The 22,419-nt window shown below is 37.9% G+C and overlaps 1 protein-coding gene across 1 annotated transcript in view; it reads right to left on the bottom strand.

Moving 5' to 3' along the window:
- TYR (tyrosinase) overlaps window positions 1–15,326 on the bottom strand; it is a 50,608-nt gene extending 35,282 nt beyond the window's left edge. The window contains exons 1-2 of the mRNA XM_068670293.1: window positions 14,342–15,326; window positions 4,170–4,386 (exon numbers count right to left, since the gene is read on the bottom strand). Of these exons, the coding sequence (XP_068526394.1) occupies window positions 4,170–4,386; window positions 14,342–15,184 (1,060 nt within the window). The 5' untranslated portion in view covers window positions 15,185–15,326. The remainder of the gene's footprint in view (window positions 1–4,169; window positions 4,387–14,341) is intronic.
- Window positions 15,327–22,419: the final 7,093 nt, after the last annotated feature.

The raw sequence follows: 22,419 nt of genomic DNA, 5'->3' as shown, positions 1-22,419 counted from the left end.
ATGTAGTATCATGGTTACTGTCCTCTGGAATCTGCTGATATTTTCTGAGATGTTTTATTTCCTGTCTTTTTCAAAAACTTACATGACCTTTTTAAACGGAGTTCTATTATTATGCACTCTTATGCTATAAGAGTGCTTATTGTATACTGTTGTACACCAAGAGTGAAAATCAAAAGCACTTTCTTTAAAGTTCTAGTAGTACAGGGGAATTTCAGCCTGTGATACCATAGACAAGTTAGCTGCATATTGGAATAGAAAAGTCTCTCAAAATATTCAGGAGACTAGTAGTATATATCCCATACAACTTCTGCACACAGGAAGGCAGTAACTTAATTTGATGGACAAAATCTTCCTAGTGTTCTGAAATTCTGTTTTGTAATTATTGCTACTTTTCTATTTTAATGATTGTAAAAAAAATTAGGAATTTACCTGGGAAAACAAATAAACAAACAAACAAAAACCTGAAAGTGCTGTCAAAGTAGGTCAATTTGGACAAGTTATAGTCCTCACCCTAATTCTGTTCATAGCCATTATTTTTTTTCTGCATTTGTTCACTGTTAAAGTCAATATGTATCTCATAAGCATAAGAAAATGATTAATGAATTGAGAACAAACAGAGGGGTCCAACCTTGTATATTGAGACATATTTGTGTTAATGAAAATAAAGACATTTTACAGCTGGTAAACCTTGTGGAATATTGAAGTAAGAAGAGCTTTCATACCATGAGGCCACTTAATACACATTTAGTGTCTTACCTTTTATACATTACACTTATAACAAGGGAGTTGTTCAAAATTGCTTATATATATGGAAGAAAAGGAGTGATTCAAGATTTTGACGGGAATCCTTGTCTTACTTAAGAAAGAAAGGTGGACAGGAGGAAAGGAAGGAAGGAAGGAAGGAAGGAAGGAAGGAAGGAAGGAAGGAAGGAAGGAAGGAAGGAAGGAAGGAAGGAAGGAAGGAAGGAAGGAAGAAAAAGAGATAGCTAAACCAAAACCTTACAGTGAACTAAAATCACCGCCCTGAAACAGCTTTCCCCATGGAAGCACCACAGAGGGAAATGGTAGTTGTACTGGAAGGGAATGTCTTATTCTTTTGGAGTTTTCAGTATCAATTTTTAGAAGAATGGGTTAAAAAATGCCTTTCATGGAACAGAGTAATCAGATCTTAGGACTAGGTCCTTGAGTATAAAAGATACCATAAGGCTAAAAGGAAAGGAGGAGTTATTTTCATGTAGTTATGTGCCGCTGCAGTACTTCTGCATTCTGCACTATTTTCTTCCACAACAGCTCTTGAGCACTGTAGATCTCCTTAAGCTGGGCTGTTAAAGTTAAACAACCATAAGGCATCTAGTAAGTGTATTGGCAGCTGGACTAGAAGCTGGACATGGTCACCTAACAGGATTTCCCCTAGCAGAGAGAGCACTGTAGTATTGGATTGTTTTGGTTTTTGGTTTCATGTCTACAAAATTTCTAAGGAGGAGACATTCATTGCCTCAGTCATTCCTCACTGAGGTTCTCTGCAGCCTCCCAGCTTCCCTTCACATGGATTCTAGGACTTGCAAATGGCCTTCACTGCCAGAGAAAAGGAGTTCCATCTCTTTTCTTCCCTCCTTGAATCACATGAAGGATCATACAGATGCTCTGAAAGGGTTGTGGTACATGCTAGGGAAGGCACATCTGGATGGACCAATAGGACAGGAATGAATTTGCTCTGCCCCTGCTCTGGACTAAATGGATGCATCCAGAAGCCACGCAACATATACCCAAGATAATATACACTGCTTCTGTAATAACCTAAGCTTCTGGATAACATTTGACTTGTGTCCTTCCTCAGTAACATGTAGTTTTGTCTCCAGTCTGTTGGAAGTATTGTCTAAATCACATGAAATCCACCAGAACCTAACAGTGCCTACCTAGTGCATCTGAATGATTGTGGTGGTGAGATGGAGCTTCACCATCTCACTAAGGAGAAAGCTGAACACTCTTCAGCTTCTGAAGGGTTGTTAAACACAACAGAACTTACTTAGAGGAAAATTTGATCTACAAGGTCTCCTTTCAGACACGGTAACAATCCCACAATTCAGATTAAAGCATGACCCTCTCCATGGTATGACTGACAGATGACAGCAATAAAGCCATGATCAACCATGACTGCCATGAAATTAACATGACAAAGAGACAATAATAGGGAAAGGGTTTGATAAATTATTCAGACAGAACACTGATTCTGATTTTAGAACTAAAATAACTTCCTGACTCTCTGGAAGCCTGGAAGCTGTAGGTACATTTCTGTCAAATGTTATTGACTTTTTTTTTTTTTTTTTTTTACTTCAAATAGCTACTGTTGATTTAATATGGAAATGTTACTTGTATATTTTTGCTTCAAAGGGCTGTACTTGATCTATGGCTTTGTTTAGCTGTCAGTTTAGACTCAACTTTGACCAAACACAGGTTTTTCTCTTTTTATGCGAGTACTGAATTATCCTTATTTAATGAGCAGTCATGATACTGAAATATAGCCTTTGAAAGTGAGGAGTCCATTTTGATTCTGCCCACTCAGTAAACATATCCATAGCTCTGTTTAACTTCCAAAGACTATGGCTATGCTTTTGTCTATAATACTGACAGCATGTCATTATTTCATGACTTGTTTACTTCAATTCCTTTTTCTCTACTCTTCCTATTCTACTCTTTGAATTTGTTTACATACTTCATAGAGAAAAATGTACAAAAATTCTACTCAGTCATGTCACCTTTTTCTTTGTCGTATTTCACTTGTTTTCTGTTTTCAAGGGTAGAAAGCAAAACTATATCCAGAGCTGGAATCAATGTCTATATTCTCTTTTGCCTCCAGCACACAAATTTCACATATTTTTTTTTAATGGAATAATTGCATTAACTGCACCCCCACCCCCTAGACAGCTTTATGGCATTCCACACTACATTAAGAGCAATACTGAACATATTAAAAGCTTTGATTTCTTATCCTCACACCAACAGAATCACAGAATCACAGAATTTCTGGGTTGGAAGAGACCTCAAGATCATCGAGTCCAACCTCTAACCTAACACTAACAGTCCCCACTAAACCATATCCCTAAGCTCTACCATCTAAACGTCTTTTAAAGACTTCCAGGGATGGTGACTCAACCACTTCCCTGGGCAGCCTGTTCCAGTGTCTAACAACCCTTTCGGTAAAGAAGTTCTTCCTAAGATCCAACCTAAAACTGCCCTGGTGCAACTTAAGCCCATTCCCCCTCGTCCTGTCACCAGGCACGTGGGAGAACAGACCAACCCCCACCTCTCTACAGCCTCCTTTGAGGTACCTGTAGAGAGCAATAAGGTCACCCCTGAGCCTCCTCTTCTCCAGGCTGAACAAGCCCAGCTCCCTCAGCCGCTCCTCGTAGGACTTGTTCTCCAGGCCCCTCAGCAGCTTCATCGCCCTTCTCTGGACTCACCAGCTTTGTCGCCCTTCTCTGGACAAGGACACCTATATTGTATTGTTTAAACACTTGCATACTTTCTTGCAAGCAAAAATCTCTGGAATATTGATGTAAATATGTCCTATTTGATTCAGTAGTTATATAATACAGCAAAGAAGCAATGTTTATTGATAGCTATAATGTGCTATCCTTGTTTATTAGCAATTTAGCAATATCCAAATGAGATTGGGTTGATAGATGATTAAGAATAACTATTCCATTTACAAAAGTATGCATGTTTCTTAGAAAATTAGGAACCTTTATAACTAGATGGGTAGTTTGATAACTAAGGGGAATAACTAAACGCTTTAGGAGGAGATACTAAAGGTAACATTTTAGGTATAAAGTTGACCCCAAGACAGTCCTGTAACCCAAATGGACGAGGTTATGATCATGTGTAAGTAGGTTATTAGAGGATCTCTTTTTATGCAACATTACATTTCTATGCCTGGTACTGATTATTGCAGAGACAGTATCTCATAGATGGATTTAGGGTCTGGTCTAGCCTGCAGTTTCTATTTTCTTATCAACTTTAACATGGTTCTTTCTATGTTGCTATTACAGGAGGAAGTTTTTCCTTTAGTTTTGCTTCATGGAACCAGCTAAAAATAAAGTTTAAAGGCACTAATCCTATAGGAATTCAAGTTACTGTTAGAAATGGCAAAACAGAATAAAATATGTTACCTTCCAAAGTGTTCCGGAAGCTGTAATTGGCCATTTTATCCATGGATCCAGATTCATATTGAGTCAGTGACAGACAAAATTCAACTTCAGCTGAAGATGGGAGCCTTGGAGTCCTTGATTTGTCATTGTTCCCAGGATTTCGCAGTATAGGTCCTTCACTAGTGGCATTGCATAAAGACTGTTGGCTGTTGTACTCTTCAGATCGAGTACAGATTACCTGTATAAAACACTTTCTGTTAGCAGAGTTGCAGTTGTAAAAACAGAAAAAGAAGAAAAAAAAAAAACAGAAAAGAGGTACTTTGTTTATTATTGTTATTATTATTATTATTATTTAGACAGGAGTAAAAGAAATGTACAATGTATTTTTTTTTTTCAATAATATACATTAGTTTTAATTATTTTAATGAATGATTTTAATATGAGATTATATATTTCATAGAAGACATCTCTAATAATGGTGCACATTTTGAAATAATACATTCGTGGGTGCCTGAAGCTGTCCATATGGACTAAGGTATCAGTTCGTATTTATGCACTTGAAAACTCACTGAAGTGAAATTCAGTGTCACCAACCAGTGCAGCAAGACTCAAATGGAGTTAAATCTTCTACTGCAGTTGCTAATGGAGGTTTTTGGCTTCAGCAGACTACTGAACAAAGCCATAATTGCATATTTGTCTCCCCATGTGGGAAGGAGAGAATTGTTTACTTGGAATATGAAAAAAAGTTATCTTCTGTTCTGAAAAGTCTGTCTGTGTTTTGTCAGATTAAATGGGAAAATCACTTAATTTCCCTATGTTTTAATGACACTTTATGTACAGAATGGGAAAATACTGCGTTCCTCACAGGAATATTATGGAGATGTACTTATATTGGAATCTGAGGTACCATAGTCATGGGTATTGGAAAAGGACCTGAGGCAGAAAGAGGGATACGAGTATTAAATATTGTCAGAATCTAGCATTGTTTGTATAAATGTTCTGGGTTCATGAAGTACCATGACATAACAAGTCATTATTAATCAGATGACCATCAGATGACTGGAAGTGGAAACTGCCAGTCCACTTTGAGAATGCTCAAATCAGTAGTTAAGTAACTAGTAGCTCAATGTAACTTTAAATGATACTCAGATAATTGTAAACTCCTTCATATTTTCTATGGGTTAAAAGTGACCACACAGACCATCAGTGCTACTTGTGTGTTGCTCAGAATCTTTTAAAAGCCACAACTTATTAGTTACCTAAGGATGTAGGTCCTATGATGACTATGAAAATCTCATGGTCATCATAAGAACTTTCATATACTAGCTCTCACTGCATCCGCTGCTTGGGCATTATTTATTTTATATTTTATTTTTTCCCCATGTTCTGCTAAAATAAACCCATAGGCACTTAGTACAGGTACTACCACACATTTCTTCTTTACATTGAGGAAAACCTGCCTGACATGCAGTCAGAATGGAGGATGGAGGAAAAATAATGACACAATAACAAGGAGAAGATCAGGCTAGATGGTTTGGTGGTCCTGTCTTGTGACACAACTGATGGGGTCTACAAAAATGAAAAAGAATAATGGTCGCTCAAAACTTCCAGGAGTTGTTTCATACGTACCTCAGATGAGGTTGAGAGTCTGAACAAAGTGTGTTATCTAGTGCTTTGCATTATTTTTTCTGAAAACAAAACAAAAATCCAAAACACACAAACAATGCTCCAAATAAGCAGAGATCTATTCAAAATATAGGATTCTGTGGTTAACAGGTAATCAATGCGGTTAATGAGAAAACTGTATGGAAAAATAACAGGTCTTAATATCGAGTGATATATCTTAAGAGAAAATACGTAAAACTAAAACCTCTAGAACTCTTTCATCCTGGAGATGTGTTCCTGTTTCATGGACAGAAACGATGAAGAAAATTATTGAAAGCAGTCATTTCTTCTGTGAATGAGGTAGAAGAACATGTGATTCTCTGTTAGTGAAAGAATTGAGTGGGAGATTCACTTTGCCAGCAGTAGCTGTGTACGAATTGCTGGATTGAAGCAGAGCTTTAGAGCAACTTCTGCAATCAATAGAGAGAAAGTGGCATCTCCCACGTGTGATTCAGCCCTCCGAAACCAGACGTCTGGTAGGTGAGGTGTACTTACTTCTAAGGGGTACCAAACTCTCTCCATTGATTAAGTCAATGAAAGAAAATGTGTAAAAAAATCAATGTTAAAACTGTTTCTGTACTGCAGTTAAAAGAAAAGCAAAATTAAGAGTGTTCAACTTAATGTTCTGCTTCTGCATTAGGATGGGCTGAATCACACCCTGGAGGCATGGATGTGCCTCTGAAGTCACTAAAGACAGAGACAAAGGCAACTTCCTTTGCTGCCTTGCTGCCTAATGAACTTTTGGATGACTGGAAGGAGATGAGAAATATCTTTTTTGTAAGTGATTTGACCACAAATTCACAGAAAATGTGTGACAGAGCTGGTGATATAACCTAGATTTCCTAAGGAGCTGGAGTTCTTAAGTGATAAGCTTCCTATGAATATGTATCTCATGAATTTTTTTTTTTTTTTTTTTTTTGAAGAGATAAGAAAGCTTATCAGAGAAATTTATCCATTGAGACTGCTCTTTTAACTGAGATTTGCCCCAGTCTCTTAAAACTAGTGAGATGCCCTTGGAGGCTATAGGTGGTTATCCAGCAGAGTTTCATGTGTGTAGAACTCGATCCCTCCTGGCAGTTCTAAGAAGTTTCTTTTCAGAATTCAACAGGAAGGGAGATGTAGCAAGATGGAAAGACCTACATTTATAAACACAAAGCACAGCTATACTATTGTTTTTATGATTGTTTTCTTGTAGTTCAACACAGTTAAAAGGAAAACAGGGGTTTCAGGCTGTGGGAAATACTCTAGTAATTTGTTTGTTTATAAAGAATGGACAGTCCTATGTCCCTAGAAATGCACTAGTGAAGAAAACAAGTGAGTCTTGGCTGGTGGATCTCAACCCATTTCCCAATCTGTATTTGGCTTGGAAACTACATGCATGCAAGATTTCTGTCTAGCTCTGTTTTCTCCAGTCCTTATGTAGATATTCTTTTGGCTTCTCTGCCCTGTCATCTCTGGTCTTTTCATCCTCTCCCCACCACCACGGAGACACATCCCTGTTGCGTTCTAAAGAGGAATCTCATGTTGCCTTCAAAACTCAAATATTCAGATGGGCAATCTTCAGGCATGTGCTCAAATATACTAAAAAAAGGAACATTTCCCCAGTGTTTTGTTTATCTGTTTCAGCGTGATTTAATGCAACTCTTAATGTTATGAGGCTTATAAATGTCTATTTATTTTGTTATTGTTCAATTTATGTCTCAGTGTAGCCCTTGTTAACTGTCTGACTAACCAAACAGAAGCCAGATGCTATAAGGTATCCATTAACTCATGCTCATGAAATAACAGCATAAGGGGAAGGAATGAAAATGCTTATCTGTGCCTTTCTGCCATTTGTTCTGCACTACAAATTAAAGGCTGGCCATAAAGTTAGCCAGGATGTTTTTCCAGAAAGGTATAATTGAGGTATTACAAAATATGGTTCTATCCTGAAACTATTATTTGCTGTTTCATCAGTCAAGTGTTGTGTAAGTTGTAACAGAACAAAGGCCAATCAAACTTTTTATTCTAGATTTAATCTGCACAAAGTTTACACAAAATAGGTCACATAATTGCCTTCTTGTCATTCAGTAGGTGTTTCTGCTAGCAAAACACTGCTTAAACACTTTTTTTTTTTTTTTTTATTATTCCATTTTGGAACAGTCCTGAGCAAATTTATCTCTTCACCCTGTAAAAAGCTTCATACTCAGACCGAATGTCTGCTCTTCTGCATTCATAAATCCACATGCTCCAGAGAAATAGCAAGATGCTCTGAGGATCAGTGTATGTAAGTAGTTAGGAGAGAAAATGCCAGTAGATGGCAGTCCAGAACATGCAGCATCATTCCTGGGCCTTGTAGCACCCAAAAAATTAAAAAATAATAATAAAAAAATCCCTTGGTGCACTGCAGCTGAGATCTTTAGCACAGCTCTTTGTATCATGTCTTAGAAAACAGACTGTAAGTGTGTGGAACTGTTGCAGCTGTCTCGCACCTTTTCACAAATGGGAAACCCTTTTGTCTTTTGGTATGATACTGCTTACACAGACCAGACCCTGTGCCTAAATAAAAGGAATTGTGTTACAGGAATCTTTGGCAGTGTTCAGTCCTATGTCTGTTATTTTTAAATTCAAAGCTTTGGGGGTTTTGATGACAAATTCTTTGTGCTTGCTTTGTATGATCTGTGCTCATAGGGACCTGCAATATGTGTAGCATAGAATCAAAGCACAGAATATCCGAAGTCAGAAGGGACCCACAAGGATCATCAAGACGAACTCCTGGCTCCACAGAGGACCACCCAAAAGTTCACCAAGCCCAAATCCACTCCTCTCCAGAAACTCTATCAGCATGTTTTCATGGTGTTATGCTCCAGGTTAATCTAGCCTAAACATATGTACTTCAGAGTGCAGCCAGAGCAACCACTTGACTTGCTTGTCTGTGGGACACATCCTGCCTCTCTCAAGGGTGGAATGTGGGCATTTCCAAGTCCTCTTTGCTGCATTCCCCTGTGTCTATTTGTCCCATAACAAGTCTAGATGCCTAAATCGGAGCCTCGGGTCCCATTATGTGTCTGAAAGAGACTTTGTACTGGTTCAGTGCCTTTCTCTGCTCTGTCTTTCTCCATTTATTCACATGTTCTTGCTTGGGAATGTCATTAAAGTGCAGCCCTCATGTCAGATTTAAAACATGTGGCAATTGTAAAGAGGTTAACTTTTTATTTTTATTTAATTATTTATTTATTTGGGCTGCGTTTGGGCCTGGCATGATCTAATCCTAATTAAGTGGCATGCAGAAGCCAATGTACTCACAAAATGAGAAAAATACAAGGAAATCCCCAAATGATCTACAATAGAACTAACTGTACAACTATACTTTGGGATATCACTTTTTTAGGTAGAACTTTAAAAGGTGTTGTACCTATAGTAGCCCCAAAGGTTTGTAATAGACCGTGTGTCTTTATAACTGAATCTTCATGTACTCCTGAATATTACCAGGAACTGAAAGGTAAAACAGACAAAATAAATAAATAAATGAATAAATAAATAAAATGTGAAGTTAAACTTTAAAGAAATGTAATTATCTTTGTGACCCTTCTAGCATAAGCATTTACTGGAGGAGCTACAAAACTCAGGCTACGAAGAGATGAGACAAACATGAAGTGACATCACTGAAACAAACCCGAGCCCTCCAAGGTATTTTCTCATCCTTCAGGAAAGGCTGGCTGAGTTTAATCTCTGCTCAGAGGCAGCCCAAAACTAGTGGATAATTTACATCTGGTTCAACACCTCAGAATGGTGCTTGGGTGGAGTAGGAAACTCTGCTGTCAATTACAGATGAAATATAATGGCTTGACAGAATGTGATTCCCTGATCTCTATTTGTCTCCAAGCTGTGCCCTGTTAGAGTTGTTGTATTCACATCTAACATAAATTTTCAAAAACCCATCTTTCTACAGGTAAGTTCTTTTTTTTGGTGCATTATTAAAAACAAAACTTTTTTTTTTTTTTTTTTTTTTTTTTTTTTTTGTGTGAAATTCCTTAGCTATTTCTTTCTATACCTTGGAATATGCTTATTTTTTCACACTACACAATTCCTGATCAACAGCGGCTATATTTTAGAGAAGTGTCATATACATGCCAAACTCTGCTTTTAGCCATCCATGATCCCATGGAAGCACAGGAGTTACTTTCAGATGATAATGACATAAAAAGGCAGAGGATGATCAACTGTCTGTCTCTGCTGGGTGCAGATTCCACTTCCCTGGGGGGAGGAGGATAGCATATCATGAGATCAGTCTTGATAAATTCTTTTTTAATAGTTATTTGCTCCATTTGGGCTTTTTAATTTATTTATATATGAGTGTGTATATATACACATATATATATACATATATTTACCAGCCTATGGATGACACTAAAACCTATAAGTTGCAATAAAAATTGAATGTTATAATTTATGAGATACTCAGCTGTCCACAAGCAGATGGATGTAGGGCTCGGCTGGTTTAAGAATTAAGAAGTGTTGGCTTCTGGTGTTTATATTTTTGAAATTTGTTAACCCTTTTAATGGTGAACAGAAAACAGAGCTTCAAACATTCCCCTCAGACTATTATAGTTCCTTGGTAAACTGTGCTTAGAATTAAATAACTGCACCTGAATAGCTGAAATTCATATTTCTTATGAAATCATGTTCCAGGTAATGGATCTAAAGTACTGCCATTATTAGTTCAGGAGCCTTGTATCCGTTTGCTATTTGTGTAACTTGTTCCCTAGCTTTGTGTTTGTGTAAGTGGGTGATATGGAATATCACTAAGCAGGGTGATATGGAATGAAGTGCTAAGGGAAATTCTTGGTGCTTGCAGCAAAGAATTGGCTCCAGGCTTACACCAGTGCAGCTGAGAGCAGACAGCTCTCTACACAGTATAATTACTTCTCTCAAGGCACTCTTCTTTTGAAAGAGACAAAATTCAGGGGGATGAAGCCAGTGGTGTGGCCTTGTTTCCACTACTACAAACCTAAAGCAGCACTTCCCTCACTGTCTCTCCAGCACATGGGGGGAACCCCAAAACTCTGATGCTAACTTCCAATGTAAAGATTCTGCTTTTAATTGCAGAAAACGCTCTGTTGACTTCAGTAATTTCTCCAAATTATCTCTGGTGTAGTGGAGAGCAGAATTTCATCTATTACTATTTAAGTGAGGCATAATAACTTTCTTTAGCAAATCCATTAGCTTGAATAATTATACAAATGAATACAAAACCAAAAAACAAAACAAAAAAAACCTCTCAGAATGTCATGGAAAATCTGTATTTGCCACTTCACTTTCTGTTAAATCAGCATGGAATTGCAAAACTTGGTAAAGCATTAGTAGGTGTCATGCAGTCCTAAATAAATCTAAATGCAACACTTGAATCATCACAAACAAGTAACTGAAAGCATAAAAAAATCCTTCCCACCCACCCTAAAACATAAACAAAGCAAACAAACAAAAACACTAATGATTTCTGATAGTCTTGCTGGTAAAAACAGTCAGAAATTAAAAGTTTCACTTAGATAATAAACATGAGAAAAATGTGGACAGATAATTCACTCAGCTAAATGGTAACAGCAGCATGCCGAAGAAAAAGTAAGGGAAAAGCAAGAATTTCAGCATGTATTCACGGATATCCATGTTGCCATGGCAACTTCTCAATGGAATAAAGTATTTTCTCTTTTCTTTAGGGCTTAAAAAAAAGAAGAAAGAAACAAAAAAAAAGAGAGAGAGAGAGATGCTTTTCTGCAAATAAGCACTTTGCCTTTTTTTTAAATAAATCCATAACTGCATATTGTGCAGAATTTCCTAATGTAGCAAACATTATTTTGTTATGCTTTGGAAAGAGACTTAAAATTATAAAAGGATACCATATAATAGATGTGTTATTGAATAGGTTTCTCCTGCCCTCTTTTTATTTTGAATGTTTTATAAAAGCCTAAATTCCTTCACAGGATCCTCCTTTTATTTGGATCCTCCTTTTTTTTTTTTTTTTTTTTTTTTTTTCTTTGCTACAGAGCTTGGATAGTCAACATATTCTGCAAATCTATGCTATGGCTGTTTTCCGGCTGAAGCTAAGTCTATTTTTGTTCCCTTTTGATTTTCTGAAGTGAGATTCTGATCTCTTATTTTGTGCTACTTGAAGGAACTGTATCAACTAAGTTATTCTATCATATGCTATTATTTAAATTTGAATTCAAGGCGAATAAAGAAATATCAGTTTGTGTGGTATCTTCATCCTGAACTGACTGAAAATGCAGCTCTGATCAATCTCGTTCATTCTTTCTCTAAATAAGGCAGCAGGTAGAAGATGTTAAATGGGAATGTCACTATTTGAAGTTAAAATTTTTATAATCCTGTTTCAGAAATTTTGATGAAAGTGTATTATTTCCAGAAGTGACTGAAAAATGTAAGTGATAAGCAACCATTTGCAGAAATTACTTGGAGAGTTTCAGCAAATACTTAGGTGCTTTTACATGCTGACATTGATGTGTTTTAAATATAGCACAATTTTCATTGTTGTGCCCACTAAAATTATAAAAATATATTTTAAAATCAACTTATCTCATTAAAAAAGCAATTATTTTCCGAGTATATTTGTGACAATGACCTTAAATAAGAAGTTATAAACAGACTATTTCTTAAATATATTCATTACCACTGGTAAAGTGTCTGGGTATTTATTACAAGGATGGAGAAATTCCAAGAATCTGGATATGATTAATAATACTGTTGAAAAAGTAAGCTACACATAATTATCTGATCCCTCCAGGGCTTTTAGAAAACACTTCTTGCAACTTGCTTATTCCTTTATAGTCCCTGTCTCCCACTACTTTGGTTATCTCATCCAGTGTATTGCACTGATAGCTCCACTAGACACAGGTAGCCAGCTCAATTCCAGTTTCATTTATTCCACTTTAACACTTGTACCATTTCCGTGTAACTCTTTATTTAGTTTAGCACTGAACAACATCAGATCCACTTCATTCCGGTAATGCAATCTAATTAAATTAGTAGAGTTCATCTAGATAAATACTGTTAGAAATTAGTGGAAGCTTTACATATAGGATCAAAATACACGGTTTTGGCTATATGCATTTTATGGCTATGCCTACACTGGTGAATTAAATGTGGCCAGGAATGTTCCCAGGCACTAGGACCAAATGGCACAGAATAATCCATGTCTATGCTAGCAAACCCATCTTTGTCTCCCAAACGGTTTAACTATATGCAAACAGTCTCCCAGAAATGGTCCCTGAAAAGTACCTGCTTGGAGTAGAACTACATATAAATATATATATGATATATATATATATATTTACTTACATATATTTGTATAATATATATAAAATGTATGCCAAAGAATGTCCTAAAATAGGTATGTTACAGTACCCAGGAATGATTGAGTTTACAGGTACAGACACAGTCTATGTTGTTTAGGGGACACAAATCAAGATTAAACACAGAAAACCAGTACATTAAGCCCTGTTAGTCATTGCTTTGTAATCTGAGAGCTGCTGTCTTGTATCTCTTTCACTTTTCATTAAATCACTAAAACTGCTCAACCTTCGTTTAGGCTACTGGTACAGAAATAAATAGAACAAAGCAAGATTTACACCAATATATTCATAGACTTCAGCACCAGAAGGAACTGTTTCTATTGTCAAGATGGTATACGTCTATGGAAGCTTATGTCACTAGACACTGGTAGTAATGACCAAGAGGCTAAAAACATCTAGAAGCCTCCATTGTTAGAATAGCACAGTTCAAATATATGAAACCTAGGTAAATATCAACTATATCTCCTAGGTGAATATATACAGTAATCTTGGTTTAGGGACTAACTTGCAGTGCTTTTAAGTGGCAGGAATAGCTATTGAGTTTATTTCTTAGTTCCTCTGAGCAACAGAGATCACTTCTTATTTTTCTTTTGAGCTACAGAGGAGAATAACACAGCTGTTTCTTCCATGCTCTAAAGACTACTTATTTATTTGTTTGTTTATTTAAGTTGAAAGCAGACAAGATTAATTGGACAGTTTTTAACACTTTCAGGGAGGAAGATACCCAGAGAGGGGTAGAGCCTCTGAGAACTATTTTCTTCTATTTCAATTATTCAGTCACCAGCTGTCTTGCAATGGTTACGTGCTAGCAACTTGCATACATAAATCCTTTTTTAATCTTTGCTGGCTGCTTCAGAAGACCTGAGCCTGTTTAGCTTGCTAAAGGTCATGCTTGGACACAAAACCATGACTTTCTTCCTTCTAGACTAACTTTTTATTCTTAATTAAGCTGTCTAAGTCCTACAGTCAAAGAAAAGACAGAGAGATGAATGAACAGCTGTAAATGAAGATCAAGTCCGTGTAAAATCATTTGTTCTCTGGCAGTTTACTTTCTCTCCAGCTTGTGCACCTCACTTAAGTACCTAAAGTTAGGTAGGATAGTTCTGACACAATCAGCTTTTCCCTTCCCCTTGTCCTCCCCTTTTTCTTCTTCCCCATCTTTTCCCCTCGTCCTGTCCTTACCTGCCAGGAGGAGAAAAATGATGCTGGGCTGAGTAAATTAGGGTTAGTTGGATGTCTGCCACCCATGTATTCATCCGTGCAGACCACACAGTCCTCTGCATCTCGCCAATCCCAGTAGGGGATGGTGAAGTTCTCATCACCTGTTATCTTCTGGATCTCACGTTCCCAGAGCAGCAGAAAAAGACGATGCCAAGGCAGAAAACCAGGGGCTTCGTGGGCAAAATCAATGTCCCGCCACACATTGGACCCACCTAAGAGTGTGTCGCGAGAAGCATAATAATGCATCCACACAAAGAGATCATACATGTTGATGTTTCTGAACATGAGGTTGGAGCCGTTGTTCATCTGAGTATATGTACCGGTGGCAATGACATAGTCCTGGCTGGGGGTGTTCTTTGCCAAGTTAAGGTAGGCAAGGAACTTGTCCTTCTCACTGTTGGAGAGCTGGAAGATGTTTCTTCTCGTTCTCAGTCGCCTTTCAGTGCAGTTGAGTCCTGAGAAACCAAACTTGCACTCCCCACAGTTGAATCCCATGAAGTTACCTTTACACTTGCAGGTCCGGTTGTAAAACACAGAAGGCCAGTCCTCTCTGTCATCCACTCCCGAGAAAGGGAATTGTGGCCCCAGTGGAGCCTGAGAGAGAAGGATGGCCTGGCAGGCCCCTCTGTTGGAACTCTCCCCACAAGGGGACCCATCTCCATCCCAGAGAGGACAGCACTCCTTCCTCAGCAAGCTCTGGGTGTTTGCACAGGCCCTGGGGAACTGCCCGGTGGATGGCTGAAGGATGACTAGCAGGAAACCCATAGCAAACAGAGACATCCTCACAGAGCAGCAGGACAGCATCAGTGTTATGCTTCAGTGCATGTAGAGCCCTCTCTGACCCCTGGAATGTCCTGGGTATGAAAGAATTTTTCTCCCTTCTGCTGAGAATGCTTCACTGCTGACTTCTGCTACACTACACCCTACAATGTCCTTCCCCATTCCTACCCTGGGCACATTAACACACAGAATACACTTCATAGTTAATCTGATTATCACATGTTCTGGGCGGAAGCCAACTGACTTTTTCGCCCACCCCCTACAGGTTTCAAAATAAAGGCATTTATTACAAATTTTTAATCTTCTGCTTAGCACATGATTGCTTTCTTCTGGCAATTGGAGAGGAAGTAAAATTAAAATTTGGACGTAGAAACAACTGTCAGGTCTTCAAAATAGTTGTTAGTGTGCTTTGGTGTAAATGATTGTTTAAAAAAACTCAGAAGAATCTGACCAATTAAATAAGCACAGTGAATATAAACATGAGAAAAATATTTTTGGGGTAGACTACATTTTATTTTTTTAAGAAAAGGCAAACAAATTTGGGGTCATATTAAGTGTGCATATAGGGCAGAAACCAAATAAATGATTTTGCATGGCATTTTTCATATTTCAGCATCAGCTACCTTTTCCAGGCTAGCATATAACAAAGTATCTTCACAAGAGAGATGACAAACTTTTCAAGCAAAAATAGTGGAATTCCACTGGAATCAATAGCACATTAATGGCTAAGACTACACTCAAATCTGCACCCGAATCTCTGCAGTTTTTTGGAGAATATAGGCAATTTGCCAACAGACTTGATAAAAGTACTTTCAGCAGGACCGGGAAAACAAGCCTTGACTTCGGTCTTTCTCCCACTGTGAAGTCTGAAAATCCCCTATCTGTGTTGGTTGCTCAATACATGTATGTTACTCCAGATCTCCCACCTCCTTTTTCTTCTTCTAAGAAAGCCTGATCAGAGCTAATGGATTGATATGAGAGACATTGGACATTATACATACTTAGAAATTGCCCCTTGAATTAAAAGGACAACAGTTGGTTTCCTTCTGGGCAAATTGCACATGAATTTTCCAGTTTTCTTTGGCTGTCATTGTTATTAGAGGAGTATTTTTATTTATTTATTTATTTATTTATTTTCCTAAAAGCACTGTGAATTATTTCCTAATGGCACTGTGAATTATTTCCTAATGGTTGAGAATGGTACATAGAATGTCAGGAAGGCAGGGACAACATATAGGGAAATGAAGTGAGAACTCTGCTGAGAAATCCTTTTGCTGGGATCAGCAGCTCACCACATGACTGTGCTGAGGAGCACGAGGTACTTTAATCCTGTTGGCTTCTACGCCTCAGATATTCAGGGAGATTATCCCCTAGTCCTGGTGCTGGGGAGCCAGTGATGGAGGCACTTGAAACAGGAAGAACATTGAGAAAAGAGCTGTTTTTTATTTAGTTTTGTTTAAAAAACTAAAAAAGTTTCTAACCATAGGCTGATACTTACTGTTGTTTGACCGATTCCCCTGGTTTCCATGCTATGTTAGTAAAACAGATTTAATCACAGAAATGTTACTTGTTTGATTTATTTGATTTTCTCTCTGCCTGGCTGTTTCAGAAACCTCTGCAATTTATTTCATTTAGTGTTCTTCCCATGGAGGCTAGTGCAAAACTGGTATACATGAGAAGGGACCCATCTCTGAGGATAATGATAAAAATATATATATTAACTTTCACTGAAAAGCCACAGGGACTGGGAAAGCCTTGAGGCACAGCCTCAGAGTGAACCAGACAAGCCTTCAAATACATGCAGACAACCATACACAAAAAAATACATTCAATATCTTACTTCTATATTCAAAGGAGATTTAATGTTCAGTGTTAAAAAGAAAAAGGAAAAAAAAAAAAGAAAAAAAAAGAATGCAAGCCTTGACAGTTATCATATGACAAGTTTCTGAAACAGCTAGTTAACAGAGGAATCCCCTGTGAAACTGTATGAATGAGAAATGTGACTGAGGAGTAGCATACGTCTTTTTTGACCTACTGCTGAGCAGAGGCCTCTTTTGATTAATTGTGAGTGATTCAGATAGTATTTGGAAAATCAAGCTTTCCATATATAAGCAGCCATAAGAGTTAACCAAGTAAGACAATATGTGTTCCTATTCCCATTCATGACTGTAGAATCACCAAAACATGAGCCAATCACACCTCACATGTTGCATCCAGGCAAAATTCTTGTCACTTAAAAGAGCTCATGAGACTTTCCATTCCTCTTGTGCTTCATCCCAGCACTCATTTAATGTACTCTTCATCTAATACATATCTAGCTGAAGTTTTCGTGCAAGCTGAATTTAGTATTTTTGACTAAGAATTCTTTCTTGAGTTCTTCCAGTGGATTAGCATCATCACACTGCATGCATGCACCAAGAGATTTCACTCTCACATCTGGGTCTCTGCATTTGAGCAGGGGTCAAATGCACAGCTAAGGCATGCTGCTTTCTGTATCCAAAAACACTCAAGACAACAGCTTGATGGCTGTATCCCAGTTTATTTGATTCCAAAACAAAAATGGCCATGAATTACCTTACATTTTTGTCTCTTGGAAGCAGTCTTTGACAACAAGCTAGCATGGGGCTTTACTTCATGTCCTTATTTTAACTCCACCCTAAACTTTGCAACTAGATCAGTAAAGTATCGCTTTCAGTCTAGTAGAGTAACACAATAATATTAATATCATCTAACTTGTGCTTTCATTACAAGGTCGTTAAGTGCTTTCTGGAGAAATCAGTAGTTCTCGATAAGAAAACCATCAAACACGGTGAGAAATCTTCTTGAAGTTCTCATGCTGGTATTCTTGTGGTGTGAGAATCAGCTTTTAGTTGCTATTTTTATGTTGCTATTGCTAAACCAAACTGTTCACATGGACACCACCCATGGCCTTCTTATGTAGTTAAGGGCAAAGAAAGGGAACAATCTAAATCACAAACAGTATCAGCTCATAAAAATAAGTCTTGGCCTCCTCAGGTCTGACAGGGATGATCTTCCAAAAGATAATTTTTTACATTTTGAAGATAACACAGGAAATTTCAAATTCAGGCTGCTGATGCTGAGGCAATCAAAGTTTCAGGTAATATTGGTGGGGTTTAAAAACTTCTAGCACCTGCATGATACTGCGAAGATAGTATCTCTATCATTCTTAACACTTTTTAGAGATTTGGTGCTTTTTAAGGTCCAATTCTCTATGTTGAGAAGGGAAACAGTGAAACCTCAGTTGGGAAAGTGGAGAATCACTTTTAATTGTAAATATTTTAAAAGCCAAGTATAAAACTGTTAAGAAACAAGGGCTGGATACACAAAGAAAGTTGGTGCTGCTTAGTTCCAGTGGAGAGAAAAACTTCTCTAAAGAGAGAAATAGTAAAATAATACATGGCTATTTGAGACGGATGAGTACAAGGACCTTTTGACAATGAGAGAGCACTGACAAATGGAAGGAAAGATAGCCTATTAGCCAGCCAGGAAATTCAGTCTGACAAACCAATAAGCTTAAATTGTGTTCTCTGATCCTTACCTGCTACATGCTGTTGTTCAGCATCAGCATCCTTATGTACTGCACAAGCCACCCGGTTTCAGAGGTTTGCCTGAGCTCCTGCTGAACTTGCATTTCAGGTAGCTGAAGGACAAAACATTGTTTTTTCTTCCCCTTGCCCCATGTCCCATGTGCCAGATGGAGCTATTATTCTTCCCGGTGGTTTGCCAGTGAGCCAAATCTGTCTCCTAGCCCCCAGAAGAAGCAAAACAGTGGTGGATGTAGGATGACGACTTTTGCATATGTCATAGATACTACTTTGTGGTTAAAACTAGAATTAAATGTCCGTCTTCTAACTGCTGATAAATGAGTAAGATAAGTTTAAGAAGAGTCCTGACTATGATTAAAAGCCATTAAAAAGCTAGGCATCTAAACATTACACAAGGAAAAGGAAAATATTCACTTTCTATGTATAATCTTATTTATTTATTTATTTAATTTATTTATTTATTAAAATACTTAGGTGAGAAAAATAAAGTTTCTGATTAGAAAATAAGAATTTGGCTCAGTTCAGTCCTATGAATCAAAGCTCTTTATTAAGAGAAGCAGACTACAAATTCCACAAGCTTTTTAGCCTAAGACGAATATCTCCACACCCTTTTTGGTATGATATTTGAAGATAAGGCTTAAACACCCTTTCGGATGTATGAAAGGAGCATAGCCGTGGGATGAAAATGGTTCTGAATGCCCTAAATAATCAACTTTTAACTCAAAAGCAGCATGCCTAATATCCAGCCAGCACAGCTGATGGTCTGAAGGATGTACCCGTGGGCATATTCAGTCATGAGTGGGATGACAGGCCCCAAATCTGAAATTCAGTGCAGACAAAGTTTGATTAAGCTTAGCTTGTGCAGCAATTCCAAGGACTCCTGCCACCCCATGCCAGCCTTAGCCCTGAATTCCTGCAGAAGAATCCACAGATATAGTTGGTTTCCCAGGCTAAAATTATGTTATCACATTATTTTAATAAGAGCAATCACTGCAATATTACATCAACCCCCTTCCTGATAACAACATATCCTGCTCTGTGCATGAATCCCCAGTCTCAGCATTGCTGAATCAGACAGAGAAGACAGAGCTAGTGCTGTAGTTATATGCTGGTTTTATATTACATACAAAGAGGAGAAATACATGTTCTAGCAGAAACATAAATGTTTGGACAGATGATATTTGACTGGGTACAAAGCCTGCTGGCACAAAGTTAGTCTACAAATTTCAACAACATTGAACCAGTAAGTTTTACTGTATCAGTGCTTTTCTAATGTGCCCATGGTATTTTGATCTGATACTGGGAACACTAGAGACAGTTTGCACCAGAAAATAGGAATTCGCATTGATCTGAAAACATTGGCTGAGGATTACAGTAAATGTGTAGGAATATGAAAAAGGGAGTCTCTGATCTGCTATCCAAAGCAAGGGAGAAGAGATGTTAATGTAATCAGAGCAATAAAGGTATAGAAACAGTAGCAAAAGACAAAGATCAGTTTTCCTGTGGACAGCGTTAAAGTGGCTGCTACCCTATCAATCTATATGATTTTGATCTTTCCTGCGGGCTACACAAAACCTATCTGATACCTATCAGTCTTGATGACAAGACAGCAGCTAAGGGGGATGCTGAAGCATTTCTGAATATTTTCTATAATTTTGTTACACTCCATTTATACTTCTGCTTTCAGCTCAGAGCTGAAAGACAGACTGGTTTCTGTTTTTTGGGAGCATGCTGGGAAGAGTGGAAATTTTGGTAAGTGAGCTTTCAGACAAAAAACACCGAACAATTTTTCACTACTATGGCTGATACGTGAATTTGGCCTTGATAGCAGGCTAGGGCCCAGGTTTAACTAGGTGGATAATACTGTGGTGGTTCAGGAAATCCCCGTTTCATCTAACAGCTCACTGAGGCTGAAAGCACAGGAAGTTTTCAGCAGCCTGCCAGGAAACTATCAATATTTTTTGCTGGGTTAATGTTCTGCTTATTTTCCAAGGGGAACTGCCCTGCTGAGGGGTCAGACAAACACTCTAACCCATGCAAAACCAGCAGTGGAAACAGCTTGAGGAGAAACAAGGCCAGACTTTGCTCTCTTGGAGAGCTCTCAGACTTAACTCTCCCATTCTGCTAAACTGCATTCTTAGTCCTTGCGGCAGGTACCCCACTGCTGAGTCTCCATCAGCTGCAGAATCTTAGTTTTGCTGTTAAAACCTATCATCTTACTCCTCCTTTTCTGTATTCTCTGATAAACCTACTTCTCTGCAGGTTGATCTGTGTGTGGGGGCAGTGTTTGTGGGACGGATGAACAGACCTTCCTCTGGGGTTGCCCACCGTGCTTGGCTCCTCTTCAGAAAGAGCTGTGTGTAATAAGTTCTACTCTATTCCTGGATGCCTCTAGGCCCTTCTTACAGGCTTGTCCTGCTCCATTTATCCAGCTCTGCAGAGAGAGGAAAGAGTAATAAACTCCTAGTGGCTGTCTGTTGTTTGTGTGCATGTTTTGGGAAAAAAAAAAAAAAAAAAAAAAAAAAAAAAAAAAAAGGTTAATCAAATGGTTTATTAAAAAAACACAAGAGTGACATTTAGCACAAGAGCAGGTCTCAGCTACTCCTGGCAGTAAGACAAACAGTGCTTTAGTGTCAAAAACTAATTTTGGAAAAGGAATGGGAGAATCAGTCAGAACAGGTATGTGTGTACAAACCAGCTGGGACCCTCTGAGGCGGAGTTCACCTCATATAACCTCTTGAGCCAAGCACAGCTGGGATTCCATGAAGCCCTGCCATTGCTTGCAGATAGATGGGGGACCCTATGCATCAGGTTAGTTCACATTATTTATTTATTTATTTATTTATTTATTTATTTATTTTATGTTTAATCATACTTCATTTTGGTTATAAATTGGTCCTTTTGACATACAAAAAAAAAAAAAAAAAAAAGTTCCTTTGAATACTCAAAAATGATGAGGAAAGTTCTACAGCCATTTTAAAATGTATTCCAGAGATTTGCCAGTATAAGTCCAAACTTTTTGGATGGGAAAAGATAGTGGACTATTTAATATAATATATAGTATATGTAATAAGTCCATAGTTTTTGCTTTACCTAACTCACCCCCCCAACCCCCCTTATGTTTGTAACTGCAGTAGAAGGACCAGATCAGATAAAACCAGGCTGTCTGAGACTATAATACACAGCAGACATGGAAACTTGAGCCACCGTAAGAATCAGTGGAAAATAAATGTTCCCTAACCTCCCAGCCTGCTACCTGCATATCTGCTTATTATGGCAAGATTTTCAAGGAAAGGCCTCTTGAGATGCAATGGACAAGAACAAGCTGACATACAAGTCCATAGTGCCTGCAGGAGAATGGCCCACATCTGCTTCCCCTGCTCTGCAGAGTGGAGAAGATCATGGGGTTCTTCAGTCCCAGATCATTGCAGAAAGAAAATGCAGATGATAAAGTAGGCAATTATAATAGCTCCACTCACATTTCTATTAATTTAAACCTCTCTAAAGCATATGGAAGATAAAGGAAAAAGACATACATTGTTTAGAATTCAAAAAAATCTTATTAACCTTCCATAAATGTCTGACAATACTCAAAGGCCCAGCTACACAAAAGACTCAAATATTAGATGTAGTCTCTGATTTCCACCCGACATCCAAATAATCACTAATGAAGAATCAAATTGTACTGAATTT

The sequence above is a fragment of the Anas acuta genome, chromosome 1 (genome assembly GCF_963932015.1).
Source record: "Anas acuta chromosome 1, bAnaAcu1.1, whole genome shotgun sequence".
Lineage (NCBI taxonomy): Eukaryota > Metazoa > Chordata > Aves > Anseriformes > Anatidae > Anas > Anas acuta.
Note: the sequence above shows the minus strand (reverse complement) of the source record. Positions and strands in the feature narration are given on the sequence as shown.